The sequence below is a fragment of the Heterodontus francisci genome, chromosome 9, assembly GCF_036365525.1.
Source record: "Heterodontus francisci isolate sHetFra1 chromosome 9, sHetFra1.hap1, whole genome shotgun sequence".
Classification (NCBI taxonomy): domain Eukaryota; kingdom Metazoa; phylum Chordata; class Chondrichthyes; order Heterodontiformes; family Heterodontidae; genus Heterodontus; species Heterodontus francisci.
Window position 1 is genome coordinate 489,946 of NC_090379.1, and position 17,588 is coordinate 507,533.

Genomic DNA, 17,588 nt, shown 5'->3' on the forward strand with positions numbered 1-17,588 from the left:
TCTCTGCTCATCCACAGTTCCTAGCTTCTCACCATTTAGAAAGTGATCATTTATATTTCTTGGGTCCAAAGTGACCTCACACTTTCCAACATTGAACTCCATCTGCCAGTTTTGTCCACTCACCTAGTCATTTGTAACTTTCTGCTCCCATCTACATTATTTACTATGCCACCTAACTTATTGTCATCAGCAAGCTTGGATACATGGTTGTCTACTCCTTTATCCAAGTCATTAATTACATTGTCCAGACTTTTGGGAGAAGGCAAGTTATTCAAGTAAAGATTTTAAGATAGTAAAAGAGACAAAATGCAATGAATACATTTAATCAGGTTATTGTGAAATACATAATACTAAACGCTTTTTTGTTTCATTAAAACTCTGCTTTCTAGTTTAAAAACATAACAAAATGACAGCTGCATTTAAAAAAAACTGAGTGATGCAATTGCTTTACCAACAAACTAGAAAAGCAAAAGACTGCGTGTGGGTTTCCGAGGCAAATGTTTACATGTGGGCTTCCGGGGCAAATGTGTGTGTGTGTCTGTGTGGGTTTCAGGGGCAAATGTGTGTGTGTGTGTGTGTGTGTGTGTGGGTTTCAGGGGCAAATGTGTGTGTGTGTGTGTGTGGGGCATGGTTTCTGAGGCCAATGCTTGTGTGTGGGTTTCCGGGTTTCAACGCTCGTGTGTGGGTTTCCGGGGGTCAATGCTCGTGTGTGGGTTTCCGGGGTCAATGCTTGTGTGTGGGTTTCCGGGGGTCAATGCTCGTGTGTGAGTTTCCAGGGTCAATGCTCGTGTGTGGTTTCCGGGCTCAATGCTCGTGTGTGAGTTTCCGGGCTCAATGCTCTTGTATGGGTTTCCGGGGGTCAATGCTCGTGTGTGTTTCCGGGCTCAATGCTCTTGTATGGGTTTCCGGGGGTCAATGCTCGTGTGTGAGTTTCCGGGGCTCAATGCTTGTGTGTGAGTTTCCGGGGGTCAATGCTCGTGTGTGAGTTTCCGGGGGTCAATGCTCGTGTGTGAGTTTCCGGGCTCAATGCTCGTGTATGGGTTTCCGGAGGTCAATGCTCGTGTGTGAGTTTCCGGGGGTCAATGCTCGTGTGTGAGTTTCCGGGCTCAATGCTCGTGTATGGGTTTCCGGAGGTCAATGCTCGTGTGTGAGTTTCCGGAGGTCAATGCTCGTGTGTGAGTTTCCGGGCTCAATGCTCGTGTATGGGTTTCAGGAGGTCAATGCTCGTGTGTGAGTTTCCGGGCTCAATACTCGTGTATGGGTTTCCGGCGGTCAATGCTCGTGTGTGAGTTTCCGGGCTCAATGCTCGTGTGTGAGTTTCCGGGCTCAATGCTCGTGTATGGGTTTCCGGAGGTCAATGCTCGTGTGTGAGTTTCCGGGGGTCAATGCTCGTGTGTGAGTTTCCGGGCTCAATGCTCGTGTATGGGTTTCCGGAGGTCAATGCTCGTGTGTGGGTTTCCGGGGGTCAATGCTCGTGTGTGGGTTTCCGGGGGTCAATGCTCGTGTGTGAGTTTCCGGGGGTCAATGCTCGTGTGTGAGTTTCCGGGCTCAATGCTCGTGTATGGGTTTCCGGAGGTCAATGCTCGTGTGTGAGTTTCCGGGGGTCAATGCTCGTGTGTGAGTTTCCGGGCTCAATGCTCGTGTATGGGTTTCCGGGGGTCAATGCTCGTGTGTGAGTTTCCGGGCTCAATGCTCGTGTGTATTTCCGGGGGTCAATGCTCGTGTGTGAGTTTCCGGGGGTCAATGCTCGTGTATGGGTTTCCGGGGGTCAATGCTCGTGTATGGGTTTCCGGGGGTCAATGCTCGTGTGTGGGTTTCCGGGGGTCAATGCTCGTGTATGGGTTTCCGGGGGTCAATGCTCGTGTGTGAGTTTCCGGGGGTCAATGCTCGTGTATGGGTTTCCGGGGGTCAATGCTCGTGTATGGGTTTCCGGGGGTCAATGCTCGTGTGTGGGTTTCCGGAGGTCAATGCTCGTGTGTGGGTTTCCGGGGTAAATGTTTCTTTATATATTTCATTGTCAGTATTTACATATGGGTTTCCATTATATATATATTGTTACATGGATTTTCAATGTTTAACTGTTGACATAAAATCGTAACACAGGAATTAAGATTTTTGGACAGGAAGTGAAGAAATGTGTATATGTACTATATATATTTGAGCATGGACCTTCCATCTAAGCTTAGCAATAATACTTAATATTCTTAATAGTTAAAGAAATACTGTTTTCATTACTTGAAAGTAAAGATGTTGGATCAAGTTTACCTCAGCAGTGCTTTTTTTTTTAAAAAAAAGGGCAAGCACTGGCTGAAAACTGTACTCACATCAGAAGCTCATCAAATAGAATCAGTCTTCAAAGCCTAAAGCCAGTTTAAAAAAAATTACAAATAAGGACTCAATGAAATCTGCATTTGAACAAAGAACAGTACAGCACAGGAACAGGCCATTCGGCCCTCCAAGCCTGCGCTGATCTTGATGCCTGCCTAAACTAAAACCTTCTGCACTTCCGGGGCCCATATCCCTCTATTCCCTTCCTATTCATATATTTGTCAAGATGTCTCTTAAACATCGCTATTGTATCTGCTTCCACCACCTCCTCTGGCAGCAAGTTCCAGGCACTCACCACCCTGATAGATGCCACAATCGTATAATGAAATCCATGTGATTAAAAGGGCAGTGGTAGCGTGGATACAAAATTAGCTGAGGAGCAGGAAGCAGAGAGAGTAGTGCTAAACGGTTGTTTTTCAGACTGAAGGGAAGCATACAGTGGTGTTCCACAGGGGTCTGTATTAGGATCACTGCTCTTTTTGCTATATATTAATGACCTAGACTTGGGTATACAGGGCATAATTTCAATGCAGATGACACAAAATTTGGAAATCTAGTAAGCAGTGGGGAGGATAGTAACAGACTTTAAAAAGACAGACAGACTGGTGAAATAAGCAGACACATTACAGATAACATTTAATGCAGAGAAGTGTGAAGTGATGCATTTTGGAAGGAAAAATTATGAGAGGCAATATAAAGGAAATGGTACAATTTTAAAGGGGGTGCAGGGAAAGACCTGGGGGCATACGTAAACAACTTGCATTTATATAGCACCTTTAATGTAGCAAAGCATCCCAAAGCACCTTGACTACACTTCCTCACACCCTGTTTCCAGTAAGGACTCCATTCCATTCTCCCAGTTTCTCCATTTCCGAAAAATCTGTTCTGATGATGCAACCTTCCATGACAGCGCTTCTGACATGTCTTCCTTTTTCCTCAACCAAGGATTCCCTCCACTGAGGTTGACAGGGCCCTCAACCGTGTCCGACCCATTTCCTGCACTCTGCCCTCACCACTTCCCCTCCTTCCCAGAACCGAGACAGGGATCCCCTTGTCCTCACTTTCAACCCCACCAGCCTCCATCATCCTCTGCCATTTCTGCCACTCCAGCGTGATGCCACCAACAAACACATCTCCCCTTCCCCTCCTGTCAGCATTCCAAAGGGATCGTTCCCTCAGCGACACCCTGGTCCACTCCTCCATCACCCCCGATACCTCGTCCCCTTCCCAAAGCGTCTTCCCATGCAATCGCAGGAAGTATAATACTTGCCCTTTTACCTCTGCTCTCCTCACTATCCAAGGCCCCAAACACTCCTTCCAAGTGAAATAGTGATTTACTTGTACTTCCTTCAATTTAGTATACTGTATTCACTGCTCACAATGTGACTGCCTCTACATTGGGGAGACCAAACGTAGATTGGGTGACCACTTTGTGGAACACCTCCGCTCAGTCCGAAAGCATGACTCCGAGCTTCCGGTTACTTGCCATTTCAGCATACCCCCCACTGCTCTCATGCCTACATTTCTGTCCTTGGCCTGCTCCAGTGAACATCAATGCAAGCTCGAGGAGCAGCACTTGATCTTTCGATTAGGCACTCTACAGCCTTGCGGACTGAACATTGAGTTCAGTAACTTCAGGGCATGACTGACCTTTGTAAAAATATTTTTCTATTTTATTTTTTAATCATGTGCCTGTTTTTCATGTGGACAGTGTTGCTCATTACTCTGCCATTAACACTCTCTCTGGACTAATGCTTTGTCTTTCATCACAAGCATTAACACACTCTTTGCCTTTGTCCTATGACAGCTTTGTTATTGAATCTCTCCTGCCCTCAGCCTGATCAGACACCTTCCCCTTTTGTTCTCTTACCCAACCTAATTCTTTTCTAACCTTTGCCAGTTCTGATGAAAGGTCACTGGCCTGAAACGTTAACTCTGCTTCTCTCTCCACAGATGCTGCCTGACCTGCTGAGTATTTCCGATACTTTCTGTTTTTATCCCAAGATGCTTCACAGGAGCCTTAAGAAAATTTGACAGAGGCACGTAAGATATTGGGACATAGGATCAAAAGTTTGACCAAAGGTTTTAAGGAGCGTCTTGAAAGAGAGAGAAGTAGAGAGGCGGAGACGTTAAGGAAGGGAATCCCAGAGCTTAGGGTCCAGGCAGCTGAAGGCACGGCCATAATTATGGAGTGATTAAAATTGTGAATGTGCAAAAGGCCAAAATTGGAGGCGTGCACAGATTACTTGAAAATAAAGATGTTGGATTAAGTTTACCTCAACAGTGCCTTTTTGTTTTTAAAAAGGCAAGTTCTGGCTTAAAACTGTACTCACATCTGAAGCCTGTCAAATAGGATAAGTCTTCAAAGCCTAAAGCCAGTTAAATAACTTGGAGAGTTATAGAACTGGAGGACATTACAGAGATAGGGAGGGCCATGGGGGATTTGAAAACAGAGGAGAATTTTAAAATAGAAGAATTGACAGACTGAATGCCTATCTAGGTCAGCAAGAACAGGGCTGGTGGGTGAACAGGACGAGGTGCAAGTTAGGATATGGGCATCAGAGATTTGGATGAACTCAAACTTAAGTAGGGTGCAAAGTGGGACTCCATTCAGGAGAGCACTGGAATAGTCAATAGGCAGGGCAAGCTAAGAAGGTTGTTAAAAAAGCATACAAAAGCCTTGGCTTTATTAATAGAGGAATACAGTACAAAAGCAAAGAAACTATGCTAAACCTTTATAAATTACTGGTTAGGTCCCAGCTGGAATATTGTATCCAATTCTGGGCTTTAAGATGGATGTCAAAGCCTTGGAGAGGGTGCAGAGGAAATTCATTAGAACTGTACCAAGGATGAGGAACTTCAGTTATGAGGAGAGACTGGTGAAGCTGAAATGATTGTTCTTACAGCAGAGAAGGTTAAGCGGAGATTTAATAGAGGTGTTCAAAATCACAAAAGATTTGACAGAGTACCTTAAGAAAAAACTGTTTCCAGTGGCAGGAGGATTAATAATCAGAGGACACAGATTTAAGGTGAATGGCAGAAGAACTGGAAGGGATGGGAGGAGGGAGGTGAGGAGTATCTTTTTTTTTACTCAATGAGTCGATGATCTGGAATGCACTGCCTGGAAAGGTGGTGGACACAGATTCAACCTTAACTTTCAAAAAAAGGTTCTGATGAAAGGTCAGAGACCTGAAACATTAACTCTGTTTTTCTCTCCACAGATGCTGCCTAACCTGCTGAGCATTTCCAGCATTTTCTGTTTTTGTATCAAAAAGGGAATTGGATAAATATTTGAAAAGGGAGAGTAACTGCAGGACTACGCAGAAAGAGCAGGGTAGGGAACAAACTGTACTGTTGTTTCAAATGCTGGCACAGGCACGATGGGTCAAATGGCCTCCTCCTGCGTTGTAAGATTCAATGACATGACTGAACTTGTGTCCTAAATAATTCTGTGTTACTGAAGTTTCTAGGAACAACAGCAAGATGGTCAAACATTAATGGCACACTTTAGGCTGCACTGTAACAGTTATATTTTTTTAAAAACTACTGATTTGCAGATTAGAAAACTCCTTCATGCACAGATTGGAATGATTAATTCCTGGTAACTTCTGTCAGCCAGAGAGGTAAACTTATGGCTAAAAGTATGAATAAATTCTCACCTTGGCCAGTCACAAAAGTTACACCCTTCACAAATCTACCAATCAAAAATCACATTTAAAAGTGATCAATGCCCAATGCAAGATGAGGGCTGGAATCTCAAACTTCAGCCAGAAACTGACAGAAAATAATTAATCGTTCTTTACAAATAAGTTACTTTCAGCTTATAGATAGAATAACTTCTTTTTGAAGTGGCCCTACATTATACTGAAAGAAATGTTGGCAAAAGTTCATTATGGAGCCTTATCCTCCAGCAGATATCTGTTAACACTGCACTGCTGTAAACAATGGGCTTCCATATCAACACTTTCAAAATGATCAAGTAACTTCTGCCGGAGTCTGTCAGGCAGTAAAGTACAGTAAATACTGTCATCACTACAGCTAATGGAACAAGGGAATGAGTTGTGTTCTACAGCATTTCTGGTGAAATTACTATAACTCAGTGCCAAAAACATAGCACAGAGTAAGCTCAAGGTGCCTGGCTATGTTGGAGGGGGACCCTGATATCTCAGTGTCAGGTAGAAAGACCGTGCAAAGTTGTTGACCACGCTGCAGCTGTCCTGTTCTTCGATAAGTGGCAGTAGGAAGGCGAGGAGCAGTAAGAGGAGCAGGAGTAGCTGGAGAGGGAGCGCTGCACAGCAGGCACGGGACAGGTAATGGCAGATCCCTCCTGAAGTCTGCTGGGAAACAAAACAGAAAGTGAAACTGGTTAAAAGGCACAGCATTAGCATTCACAGTTAATGTCAAACACTGAAACACTTTACAATTGTTTATCACAACCTACATTTTACATTTCAAAATGTAATATTTCATAAAACATTAAAAAGCTAGTTTTCCAGGTAAATATACAAAACAGTGAAATAAATAAGCTTTTCCTGTTAACTTTAGCTCCCACTAAGACAGATTATCTAGTTACTTATCTCACTGCTATTTATGGGAGCTTGCTGTGCACAAATTGGCTGCCACTTTTTCTACATTACAACAGTGACGACACTTCAAAAATACTTAATTTGCTGCAAAGCCATTTGGGATATCCCAACGTTGTTAACGACAATATTTAATACAAGTCTTTCTTTAACAGTCCATCACACCTACAACACAACTGCCAAATCATCATTCTTAAATTCTCTGCCGCAACACTGACATCATCTGGTAATATTTAAAATGTTTCAAAGGGATAGAATGTAGGGAGTCCAATACAGTTGGAGTGGGAGGGAACAAGTTATAGAAAAGGAAATTTAGCTTTGTGTGATGGGAGATGAGAGGAGTAATGTGAAGCGAAGATTTTTAAAAATTAAACAAATTTTGAAAAATGATTAAGATGGAGGCTGACACTTTCAAACACATTAAAATCCTCATATTTCAAATGGAATGCGGGGAAAGGTATCCTGAGAGTTCAGCTCCAACACTCAATATAACGGCTGATAAGTTGACAACTAAATAGCATAAATTTATAGGCTCATTATAGAGTCATAACAGCACAGGAGAAAACATTCGGCTCATCGAGTCCATGCTGGCTCTCTCTAGAGCACTGCAGTCAGTCCCATTCCCCCGCTCTATCCCTGAAGACCTGCAAGTTTATTTTCCTCAAGTGCCTATCCAATTTCCTTTTGTAATCATTGATCATCTTCGCTACAACCACCCTCATTTGCAACAGGTTCCAGGTCATTACCACTCGCTGCCTTAAAAAGTTCAGCCTCACATCCCCCTTGTATCTCCTGGCAAAAACCTTAAATCTGTGCCCCATCATCTTTGTACCATCACCTAATGGGAACAGCTTTACTTTGTCTACCTTATCGAAACCTATCATAATTTTGTATGCTTCTATCAGATCTCCCCTCAATCTCCTTTACTCCAAGGAGAACAACCTCAGCTTCTCCAAACTAAGGGGAATAAGACTGACTGGATTGCTTTACAGAGAACTGGCATGCACTCGATGGGCCAAATGGTCTCCTTCTGTGCCATAATGACTCTAGAACCAAAGTGACACTGTTGCCAACAGTGCTATCAAGCACCGCTTACACACCAATAACCTACTCACCATGCAAAGTTTGGGTTCTGCCAGGACCACTCAGCTCTTGACCTCATTACACCCTTAGTCCAAACATGGACAAATGAGTTGAATTCAAGAGGTGAGGTGAGAGTGACTGCCATTGACAGCAAGGTAGCATTTGACTGAGTATGACATCAAGCAGCCCTAGCAAAAGTGAAGTCAATGGGAATCAGGGGGAAAACCCTCCACTGGTTAGAGTCATACCTAGCACAAAGGAAGATGGTTGTGGTTGTTAGAGGCCAATCACCTCAGCCCCAGGATATCGCTGCATGAGTGTCCCAGACCCAACCATCTTCACCTACTCCATCAATGACCTTCCTTCCAACATAAGGACTGAAGTAGAGATGTTTGTTGATGATTATACAATGTTCAGTACCATTTGCAATTCCTCAGATACTAAAGCAATCCGTGCCCGCATGCAGCAAGGCCTGGACAACATTCAGGCTTGGGCTGATAAATGGCAAGTAACATTTGTGCCACACAAGTGCCAGGCAATGACAATCTCAAACAAATCTAACTCGCTCTCCTTGACATTCAATGGCATTACCTTCGCTGAAGCCCCCACTACCAATATCACAGGGGTTACATTGACCAGAAACTCAACTGGAATAGCCATATAAATACTGTGGCTACATGAGAAGTATGATGAAATACTGTCCACTTGCCTGGATAAGTACTACTCCAACAACACTCAAGAAGCTCAACAATATGCAGGTTAAAGCAGCCTGATTGATTGGCACCCAATCCATCACCTTAAATATGCACTCCCTCCATCACTGACGCACAGTGGCAGTAGTGTGTACCACCTACAAGATGCACTGCAGCAACTCACCAAGGCTCCTTCGACAACACCTTCCAAATTGGTGCCCTCTACCAACTAGAAGGACAAGGGCAGCAGACACATGGAAACAAAATCACCTGCAAATTCCCATCCAAGTCACACATCATTCTGACTTGGAACTATAGTGCCTTTCCTTCACTGTTGCTGGGACAAAATCCTGGAACACCTTTCCTAACAGCAGTGTGGGTCTAATTACACCACAGGGACTGCAGCAGTTCAAGGCGGCGGTTCACCACGACCTTCTCAAGGGCAATTAGGAATGGGCAATCAATGCTGGCCTTGCCAGTAACTCTCAAGCCATGAACGAAAAAATAATTCTCAGTGTTGGTGGCTGTGGTGCACATTCCCTCCTCATCCTCCTTCATCTGTTGCCAGCCTTTGACATGGTTACTCACACTGACATCCCATTTTCTACCGTAAATTACCACAACCACCGCCTATATCAACCTGGCACCAAGTCCCATCCACCCATTATGCTGCTCTTACTGAGGGAGTGCTACACTCTCAGAGGTGCCATCTTTTGAATGAAATGTTAAAGCAATACTCCATCCTGGATGGACATAAAACATCCTTCTTTCTCTGAAGCATCTTGGTAAATTTTCTATGTCAAACGCACCATATCAAGGTAAATTCTTGTTTTTGTTTCATTCGAAAACTAGCTGTCGCCGTCTCCCGTCACGCCCGTCCCCAGTCACACCCGTCCCCGTCTCGCCCGTCACCGTATCTAACAATATTTCAATATTAAACATATCCTGAAGTAGTGTTGTAGCTGTTTTCTTGTAATACTAAAAAGTCGGAGCACCATAAAGACAAAGATCAAAAGTAGGAACAGAAAAACTGAGTGGTGGAGAAGGCATTATATCATTCAATTGTGTGTGGACAGTTGTACTCTGACCATTGCCTGGTAAGAAATGGGGGATATTTAAACTTTAATTATGTATAATTCCTATTAAACTGCTTTCAGCTTAGTCTAACAGTACATCACTTCAAGGGTCACTGTTTTACATTGAGTACAGTATTCAAATGTTATTTTTATTTGGTAGGATGTTCCAGGATTTTTACTGGTGCTTTTTGGGGACCCCATTCACTTTTACCTTAAAAACTGGAAACAAGGAGCCTTTATACTGCCATAGAACTGTGCCCAGAGGCTACAGGGTATGAATTCCCAACATGGTGGTTGTCTAATCCTTGGCGGATGTGTTCAAATGATAACCTGTTACTGCACAGTGTCACGCTCATGGAGAGAACAGTGATGAAATATGAAACGAACTGGAGGAATTATGAAATAAAAGTCCACTGTTGAACTGAAATACATAAAAAGGACACATCTGTGCCACAGACAAGATGGAGTACCCCCTCCTGTCAATAAACATCTTTGTCCGTTGAAGATGAAATCCATTAACTATGTCTGAATTAGCTTTGGGGAAAACACACTGAAATGGAAAACACTCCATTCCATGCTAACAACTCCTATTTGCAGGAATGGAGTTAACAAAGACTTTTACAGACAAACTTACTCTGCAGCCAAGACTAAGTTAATAGGTGTGAAATAGCACCATTTTAGCAGAATGGATCACATTCAGATGCCATCATGTAACAATGGCTTCCATATCCTGGAACATTGTATGAATCACCACAGGGGAGAGAGCCTAATTGGACTCTAACTGCATGCTACCCTCTATCTTTCCTTGTGTATGTGAACACACCATCCTGACTTGAAACTATATCGCCGTTCCTTCACTGTCGCTGGGTCAAAATCCTGGAACTCCCTTCCTAACAGCACTGTGGGTCTACCTACCTCACATGGACTGCAGTGGTTCAAGAAGGCAGCTCACCACCACCTTCTCAAGGGCAATTAGGGATGGGCAATAAATGCTGGCCTGGCCAGCAACGCCCACATCCCATGAATGAATAAAAGAAAATTAATGTGCAAGTGGGTGAAGTCACGGACATTTTTTTGGTTATTGCGTAGAAAATATTTATTTTTCCCTTTTAACCTACAAGAAAACCTGTCGTTTGTTTGTTTATTTGACCCTTAAAATGTTCAGGGACTAAAACACTATTTTTAAAACACTATTGCAGTCAGTTTAGAGGTGAAAAGTGGAAGTTACCCACAACACTTCCCACCCGTCCGTAACAACAGAAACAGCAGAAAGTTAGTGAAAAATCCTCCTCCTCAGGGAGAGATCTATAGCAGGAGATGGTACACGATAACTTCACAAAATTGGCAGGAAAGGAACAAACTGAATGTAATACACAAAAGATTTAAGGAAATGTAATTACCTTTCTGAATTCATTTACCTCATTCTGGCCTTGAAGCTGCAGAAACAAACATAAAAATACAACATTGAGAAAACAGCACATTACCAGCGAAATGGAGAGGTACTAAGCAATGCAGTATAGACACTGGGCATCAGTGTTGGGGTACTCGACAATGTAGTATAGACACCGAGTAGCACAGCGTGGGGGCACCAGTCAATGCAGTAGAATAAATCTACTAAGGACAAAAGACATCTTTCTTTGCATTATTTAATTCTAAAGCAGTTCTGGGAGGGAAGTGTTGCACCCATCACTTGGGAATGATGGTAGTGGCTTTTTAGTTATGTCCTGGAGTCCTATCAATTTGAGTCAGAACAAGAACCAGCATTTATAAATCAGTTTTCATGTGGAAAAGACATCCCAGGATGTTTCACAGAGAACGCAGGAAAAGGGCACCAAGCCAATCACAGAACAATACAGCACAGAAGGAGCAGTACAGCACAGCGGAAAAGAGGGACCAGCGGCGAGAGGCAGGATATATTGTGAAGTGATGTCACATGACAAGGAGTCATGTGGGGTGAGCACACTGGTAAGCTTTTTATTTTTTATTGTAGTTTAAATTAATCAACTATAAAGTAAGACTAGATTAACTAATTAGCATGAAACTAAAATCAACTTAATAACTTATCATAGAGTTACAATCAGTGTTCAATTAATTAATCAAATGTAGGGGAGAAAATTAAATAGAAAGGAATAGCAACACAAAAGGGTTCTGAATTTTTCAGTAAACTAAAATTTGACGTGTATAGATAAGAATTTAGTAAAAAACATATAAGTTAACCTCTACAAAATAAAGTGACTTAGGCATTGGAATTGACAACGGCAAACCCAGCTCCGTCAACCCTGCAAAGTTCTCCTTACTAACATCTGGGGGCTTGTGCCAAAGTTGGGAGAGCTGTCCCACAGACTAGTTAAACAACAGCCTGACATAGTCAAACTCACAGAATCATACCTTACAGACAATGTCCCAGACACTGCCATCACCATCCCCGGGTATGTCCTGTCCCATCGGCAGGACAGACCCAGCAGAAGTGGCAGTACAGTGGTATACAGTCGGGAGGGAATTGCCTTGGGAGTCCTCAACATCCACTCTGGATCCCATGAAGTCTCGTGTCATCAGGTCAAAGATGGGCGAGGAAACCTCCTGATGATTACCACCTACAACACCTCCCCTCCCGCACCCCCCCACCTCAGCTCATGAGTCAGTACTCCTCCATGTTGAACAGCAATTGGAGGGAGCACTGAGTGCGGCAAGGGCATAGAATGTACTGTGGGTGACCGAGCCCTCAAGGACATAGCTGCGAAACAACAGTAGGTGGTGAGAGAACCAACAAGAGGGAAAAACATACTTGGCCTCATTCTCACTAATTTGCCTGGCACAGATGCATCTATCCATGACAGTATTGGTAAGAGTTTTTTTTGAGTGTTCATGGGATCTGGACGTCGCTGGCCAGGCCAGCATTTATTGCCCATTCCTAACTGTTCTTGAACAGAGTGGCTTGCTGGACATTTCAGAGGGCATTTAAGAGTACACCACATTGGAGTCACAGGTAGGCCAGACCAGGTAAGGATAGCAGATATCCTTTCCTAAAGGACGTTAGTGATCCAGATGGGTTTTTACAACAATCGACAATAGTTTCATTGTCACCAATAGACTAGCTTTTTTCTTAAAATTCCAGATTAATTAAGTTCAAATTTCACCATCTGCCATGGTGGGATTCGAACCCATGTCCCCAGTGCACCAGCCTGGGCCTCTGGATTAATAGTCCAGTGACATTACCACTACGTCACCACCTCCCCTGTTAAAGTGGAGTAACCACCGCACAGTCCTTGTGGAGACTAAGTCCCATCTTCACATGGAGGATATCCTCCATCGTGTTGTGTGGCACTATCACCATGCTAAATGGGATAGATTTCTAACAGATCTAGCAATGCAAAACCGGGCATCCATGAGACACTGTGGGCCATGAGCAGCAGCAGAACAGTACTCAACCACAATCTGTAACCTCATGGCCCGGCATATCCCCCACTCTACCATTACCATCAAACTAGGGGATCAATCCTGCTTCAATGAAGAGTGCAGGAGTGCCTGCCAGGAGCAGCACCAGGCATATCTCAAAATGAGGTGTCAACTTGGTGAAGCTACAACCAGGACTACGTGCATGCCAGTGTAAGCAGCATGCAATAGACAGAGCTAAGCGATCCTACACCCAACGGATCAGATCTAAGTTCTGCAATCCTGCCACATCCAGTCGTGAATGGTGGTGGACAAGTAAACAACTAACAGGAGGTGGCGGCTCCATAAATAGACAGTCATAGAGTCATACAGCACTGAAACAGGCCCTTCGGCCCACCGAGTCTGTGCTGACCATCAGCCACCCATTTATACTAATCCTACATTAATCCCATATTTCCTACCGCATCCCCAACTTCCCTCAATTCTCCTACCACCTACCTACACAAGGGGCAATTTACAATGGCCAATTTACCTATCAACCTGCAAGTCTTTGGCTGTGGGAGGAAACCAGAGCACCTGGCGAAAACCCAAGTGGTCACAGGGAGAACTTGCAAACTCCGCACAGGCAGGACCCAGAACCGAAACTGGGTCGCTGGAGCTGTGAGGCTGTGGTGCTAACCACTGCGCCACCCTAACCTAAATATCCCCAACCTCAATGATGGGGGAGCCCAGCGAAAGATGAGGCTGAAACATTTGCAACAATCTTCAGCCAGAAGTGCCAAGTGGATGATCCATATCGGCCTCCTCCTGAAGTTCCCAGCATTACAAATACCAGACTTCAGCCAATTCAATTCACTCCGCATGGCATCAAGAACTGGCTGAAGGCACTGGAGAATGCAAAAGCTATGGGCCCTGACAATATTCCGGCAATAGTACTGAAGACCTGTGCTCCAAAACTTGCTGCGCCCCTACCCAAGTTGTCCCAGTGCAGCTACAACACTGGCATCTACCCTGCAATGTGGAAAATTGTCCCGGGTTGTCATGTACACAAAATGCAGGACAAATTGAACCCTGCCAATTACCACCCCATCAGTCTACTCTTGATAATCAGCAAAATGATGGAAGGGGGCATCACAGTGCTATTAAGTGGCATTTGCTGAGCAATAACGTGCTCAGTGACGCCCAGTTTGGGTTCTGCCAGAACCATCCAGCTCCTGACCTCATTACAGCCTGCATTCAAACATGGACAAAAGGACGGAAATCAAGAGATGAGGTGAGAGTGACTGCCCTTGACATCAAGGCAGCATTTGACAAAGTATGACATCAAGGTGTCCTAGCAAAACTGGAGTCAATGGGAATCAGGGGGAAACCCCTCCGCTGGTTGGAGTCATACTGAGCGCAAAGGAAAATAGTTGTGGTTGTTAGAGGTCAACCTTCTCAGCTCCAAGACATCACTGCAGGAGTTCCTCAGGGTAGTGTCCTAGGCCCAACCATCTTCAGCTGCTTCATCAATGACCTTCCTTCAATCATAAGGTCAGAAGTGGGGATGTTTGCTGATGATTGCACAATGTTCAGCACCATTCGTGACTCCTCAGATGCTGAAGAGGTCCGTGTAGAAATGCAGCAAGACCTGGACAATATCCAGGCTTGGGCTGATAAGTGGCAAGTAACATTCGCGCCACGCATGTGCCAGGCAATGAGTATCTCCAACAAGAGAGAATCTAACCATCTCCCCTTGACATTCAATGGCGTTACGATCGCTGAATCCCCCACTATCAACATCCTGGGGGTTACCATTGACCAGAAACTGAACTGAAGTAACCATATAAATACCATGGCTGCAAGAGGGTAGGAATCCTACAGCGAGTAACTCACTTCCTGACTCCCCAAAGCCGTCCACCATCTACAAGGCACAAATCAGGAGTGTGATGGAATACTCTCCACTTGCCTGGATGGGTGCAGCTCCAACACTCAAGAAGCTCGACACCATCCAGGACCAAGCAGCCGCTTGATTGTCACCCCATCTACAAACATGCACTCCCTCCACCACCGGCGCACAGTAGCAACAGTGTACCATCTACAAGATGCACTGCAGCAATGCAGCAAAGCTCCTTCGACAGCACCTTCCAAACCCACGACCTCTACCACCTCGAAGGACAAGGGCAGCAGACACATGGGAACACCACCACCTGCAAGTTCCCCTCCAAGCCACACACCATCCTGACTTGGAACTATATCGCCGTTCCTTCACTGTCGCCGGGTCGGGCTCGCAGCAAAATCGGAGGGGGTCGGGCTCGGGTCCGCTGTGGTTCAGTCCGGGTTCTTTTTCCCGACCCGAGCAGGCCTTTAGTAGCCAGTGAGTATTATTAATTTAAAACTTAAGCTTATTTAGGAATCATTTCTATTAAGTCAGTTAATACACTAATACATTGAGGCATGGCAGGGCATCTCAATCCCATGCAGTGCATATTGAGTTCCATGTGGGAACTCCAGAACACTTCTTGTGTCCTGGACAATTCATGTACAGGAAGAGCAGTGAGCAGGAGCTGCTCGAACTCCAGGTTTCGGAGCTTCAGCAGCAACTAGCATCACTGCAGTGTTTCCGTGCGGTTGAGAGATTCCGAGATAGCACGTTTCTGGATGCGGTCAGCCTGCATCCTAAGGGTGTGCAGACAGATAAGCAATGGGTGACTGGGAGGCAGTCAAGTAGAACAATAATAAAAAAAGAAAATGCTGGAAATACGCAGCAGGTCTGGCAGCATCTGTGGAGAGAGAAGCAGAGTTAACGTTTCAGGTCTGTGACCATTCATCCAAAGAACAAAGAAAATTACAGCACAGGAACAGGCCCTTCGGCCCTCCAAGCCTGCGCCGATCCAGATCCTCTATCTAAACATGTCGCCTATTTTCTAAGGGTCTGTATCTCTTTGCTTCCTGCCCATTCATGTATCTGTCTAGATACATCTTAAAAGACGCTATCGTGCCCGCGTCTAACACCTCCGCTGGCAATGCGTTCCAGGCACCCACCACCCTCTGCGTAAAGAACTTGCCACGCATATCCCCCCTTAACTTTTCCCCTTTCACTTTGAACTCGTGTCCCCTTGTAATTGAATCCCCCACTCTGGGAAAAAGCTTCTTGCTATCCACCCTGTCTATACCTCTCATGATTTTGTACACCTCAATCAGGTCCCCCCTCAACCTCCGTCTTTCTAATGAAAATAATCCTAATCTACTCAACCTCTCTTCATAGCTAGTGCCCTCCATACCAGGCAACATCCTGGTGAACCTCCTCTGCACCCTCTCCAAAGCATCCAAATCCATTTGGTAATGTGGCGACCAGAACTGCACGCAGTATTCCAAATGTGGCCGAACCAAAGCCCTATACAACTGTAACATGACCTGCCAACTCTTGTACTCAATACCCCGTCCGATGAAGGAAAGCATGCCGTATGCCTTCTTGACCACTCTATTGACCTGCGTTGCCACCTTCAGGGAACAATGGACCTGAACACCCAAATCTCTCTGTACATCAATTTTCCCCAGGACTTTTCCATTTACTGTATAGTTCACTCTTGAATTGGATCTTCCAAAATGCATCACCTCACATTTGCCCTGATTGAACTCCATCTGCCATTTCTCTGCCCAACTCTCCAATCTATTTATATTCTGCTGTATTCTCTGACAGTCCCCTTCACTATCTGCTACTCCACCAATCTTAGTGTCGTCTGCAAACTTGCTAATCAGACCACCTATATTTTCCTCCAAATCATTAATGTATATCACAAACAACAGTGGTCCCAGCACGGATCCCTGTGGAACACCACTGGTCACACGTCTCCATTTTGAGAAACTCCCTTCCACTGTTACTCTCTGTCTCCTGTTGCCCAGCCAGTTCTTTATCCATCCAGCTAGTACACCTTGGACCCTATGCGCCTTCACTTTCTCCATCAGCCTACCATGGGGAACCTTATCAAACGCCTTACTGAAGTCCATGTATATGACATCTACAGCCCTTCCCTCATCAATCAACTTTGTCACTTTCTCAAAGAATTCTATTAAGTTGGTAAGACATGACCTTCCCTGCACAAAACCATGTTGCCTATCACTGGTAAGCCCATTTTCTTCCAGATGGGAATAGATCCTATCCCGCAGTATCTTCTCCAGCAGCTTCCCTACCACTGACGTCAGGCTCACCGGTCTATAATTACCTGGATTTTCCCTGCTACCATTAGCAATTCTCCAGTCCTCCGGGACCTCACCCGTGTTTAAGGATGCTGCAAAGATATCTGTTGAGGCCCCAACTATTTCCTCTCTCGCTTCCCACAGTAACCTGGGATAGATCCCATCCGGACCTGGGGACTTGTCCACCTTAATGCCTTTTAGAATACCCAACACTTCCTCCCTCCTTATGCCGACTTGACCTAGAGTAATCAAAC

General features: G+C 44.8%; 1 protein-coding gene across 7 annotated transcripts in view; it reads right to left on the reverse strand.

Moving 5' to 3' along the window:
• Positions 1-307: 307 nt before the first annotated feature.
• The window catches only part of syne3 (spectrin repeat containing, nuclear envelope family member 3), a 227,240-nt gene continuing 209,959 nt past the window's right edge, over positions 308-17,588 (reverse strand). For 5 of the 7 annotated variants that reach the window (XM_068038411.1, XM_068038416.1, XM_068038414.1 and 2 more), the window contains 2 exons: positions 11,163-11,198; positions 308-6,665 (listed from right to left, as the gene is read on the reverse strand). In XM_068038411.1, the coding sequence (XP_067894512.1) occupies positions 6,468-6,665; positions 11,163-11,198 (234 nt within the window). In that variant the 3' untranslated portion in view covers positions 308-6,467. The remainder of the gene's footprint in view (positions 6,666-11,162; positions 11,199-17,588) is intronic. The other 2 variants (XM_068038415.1, XM_068038413.1) reach the window with 1 other exon arrangement.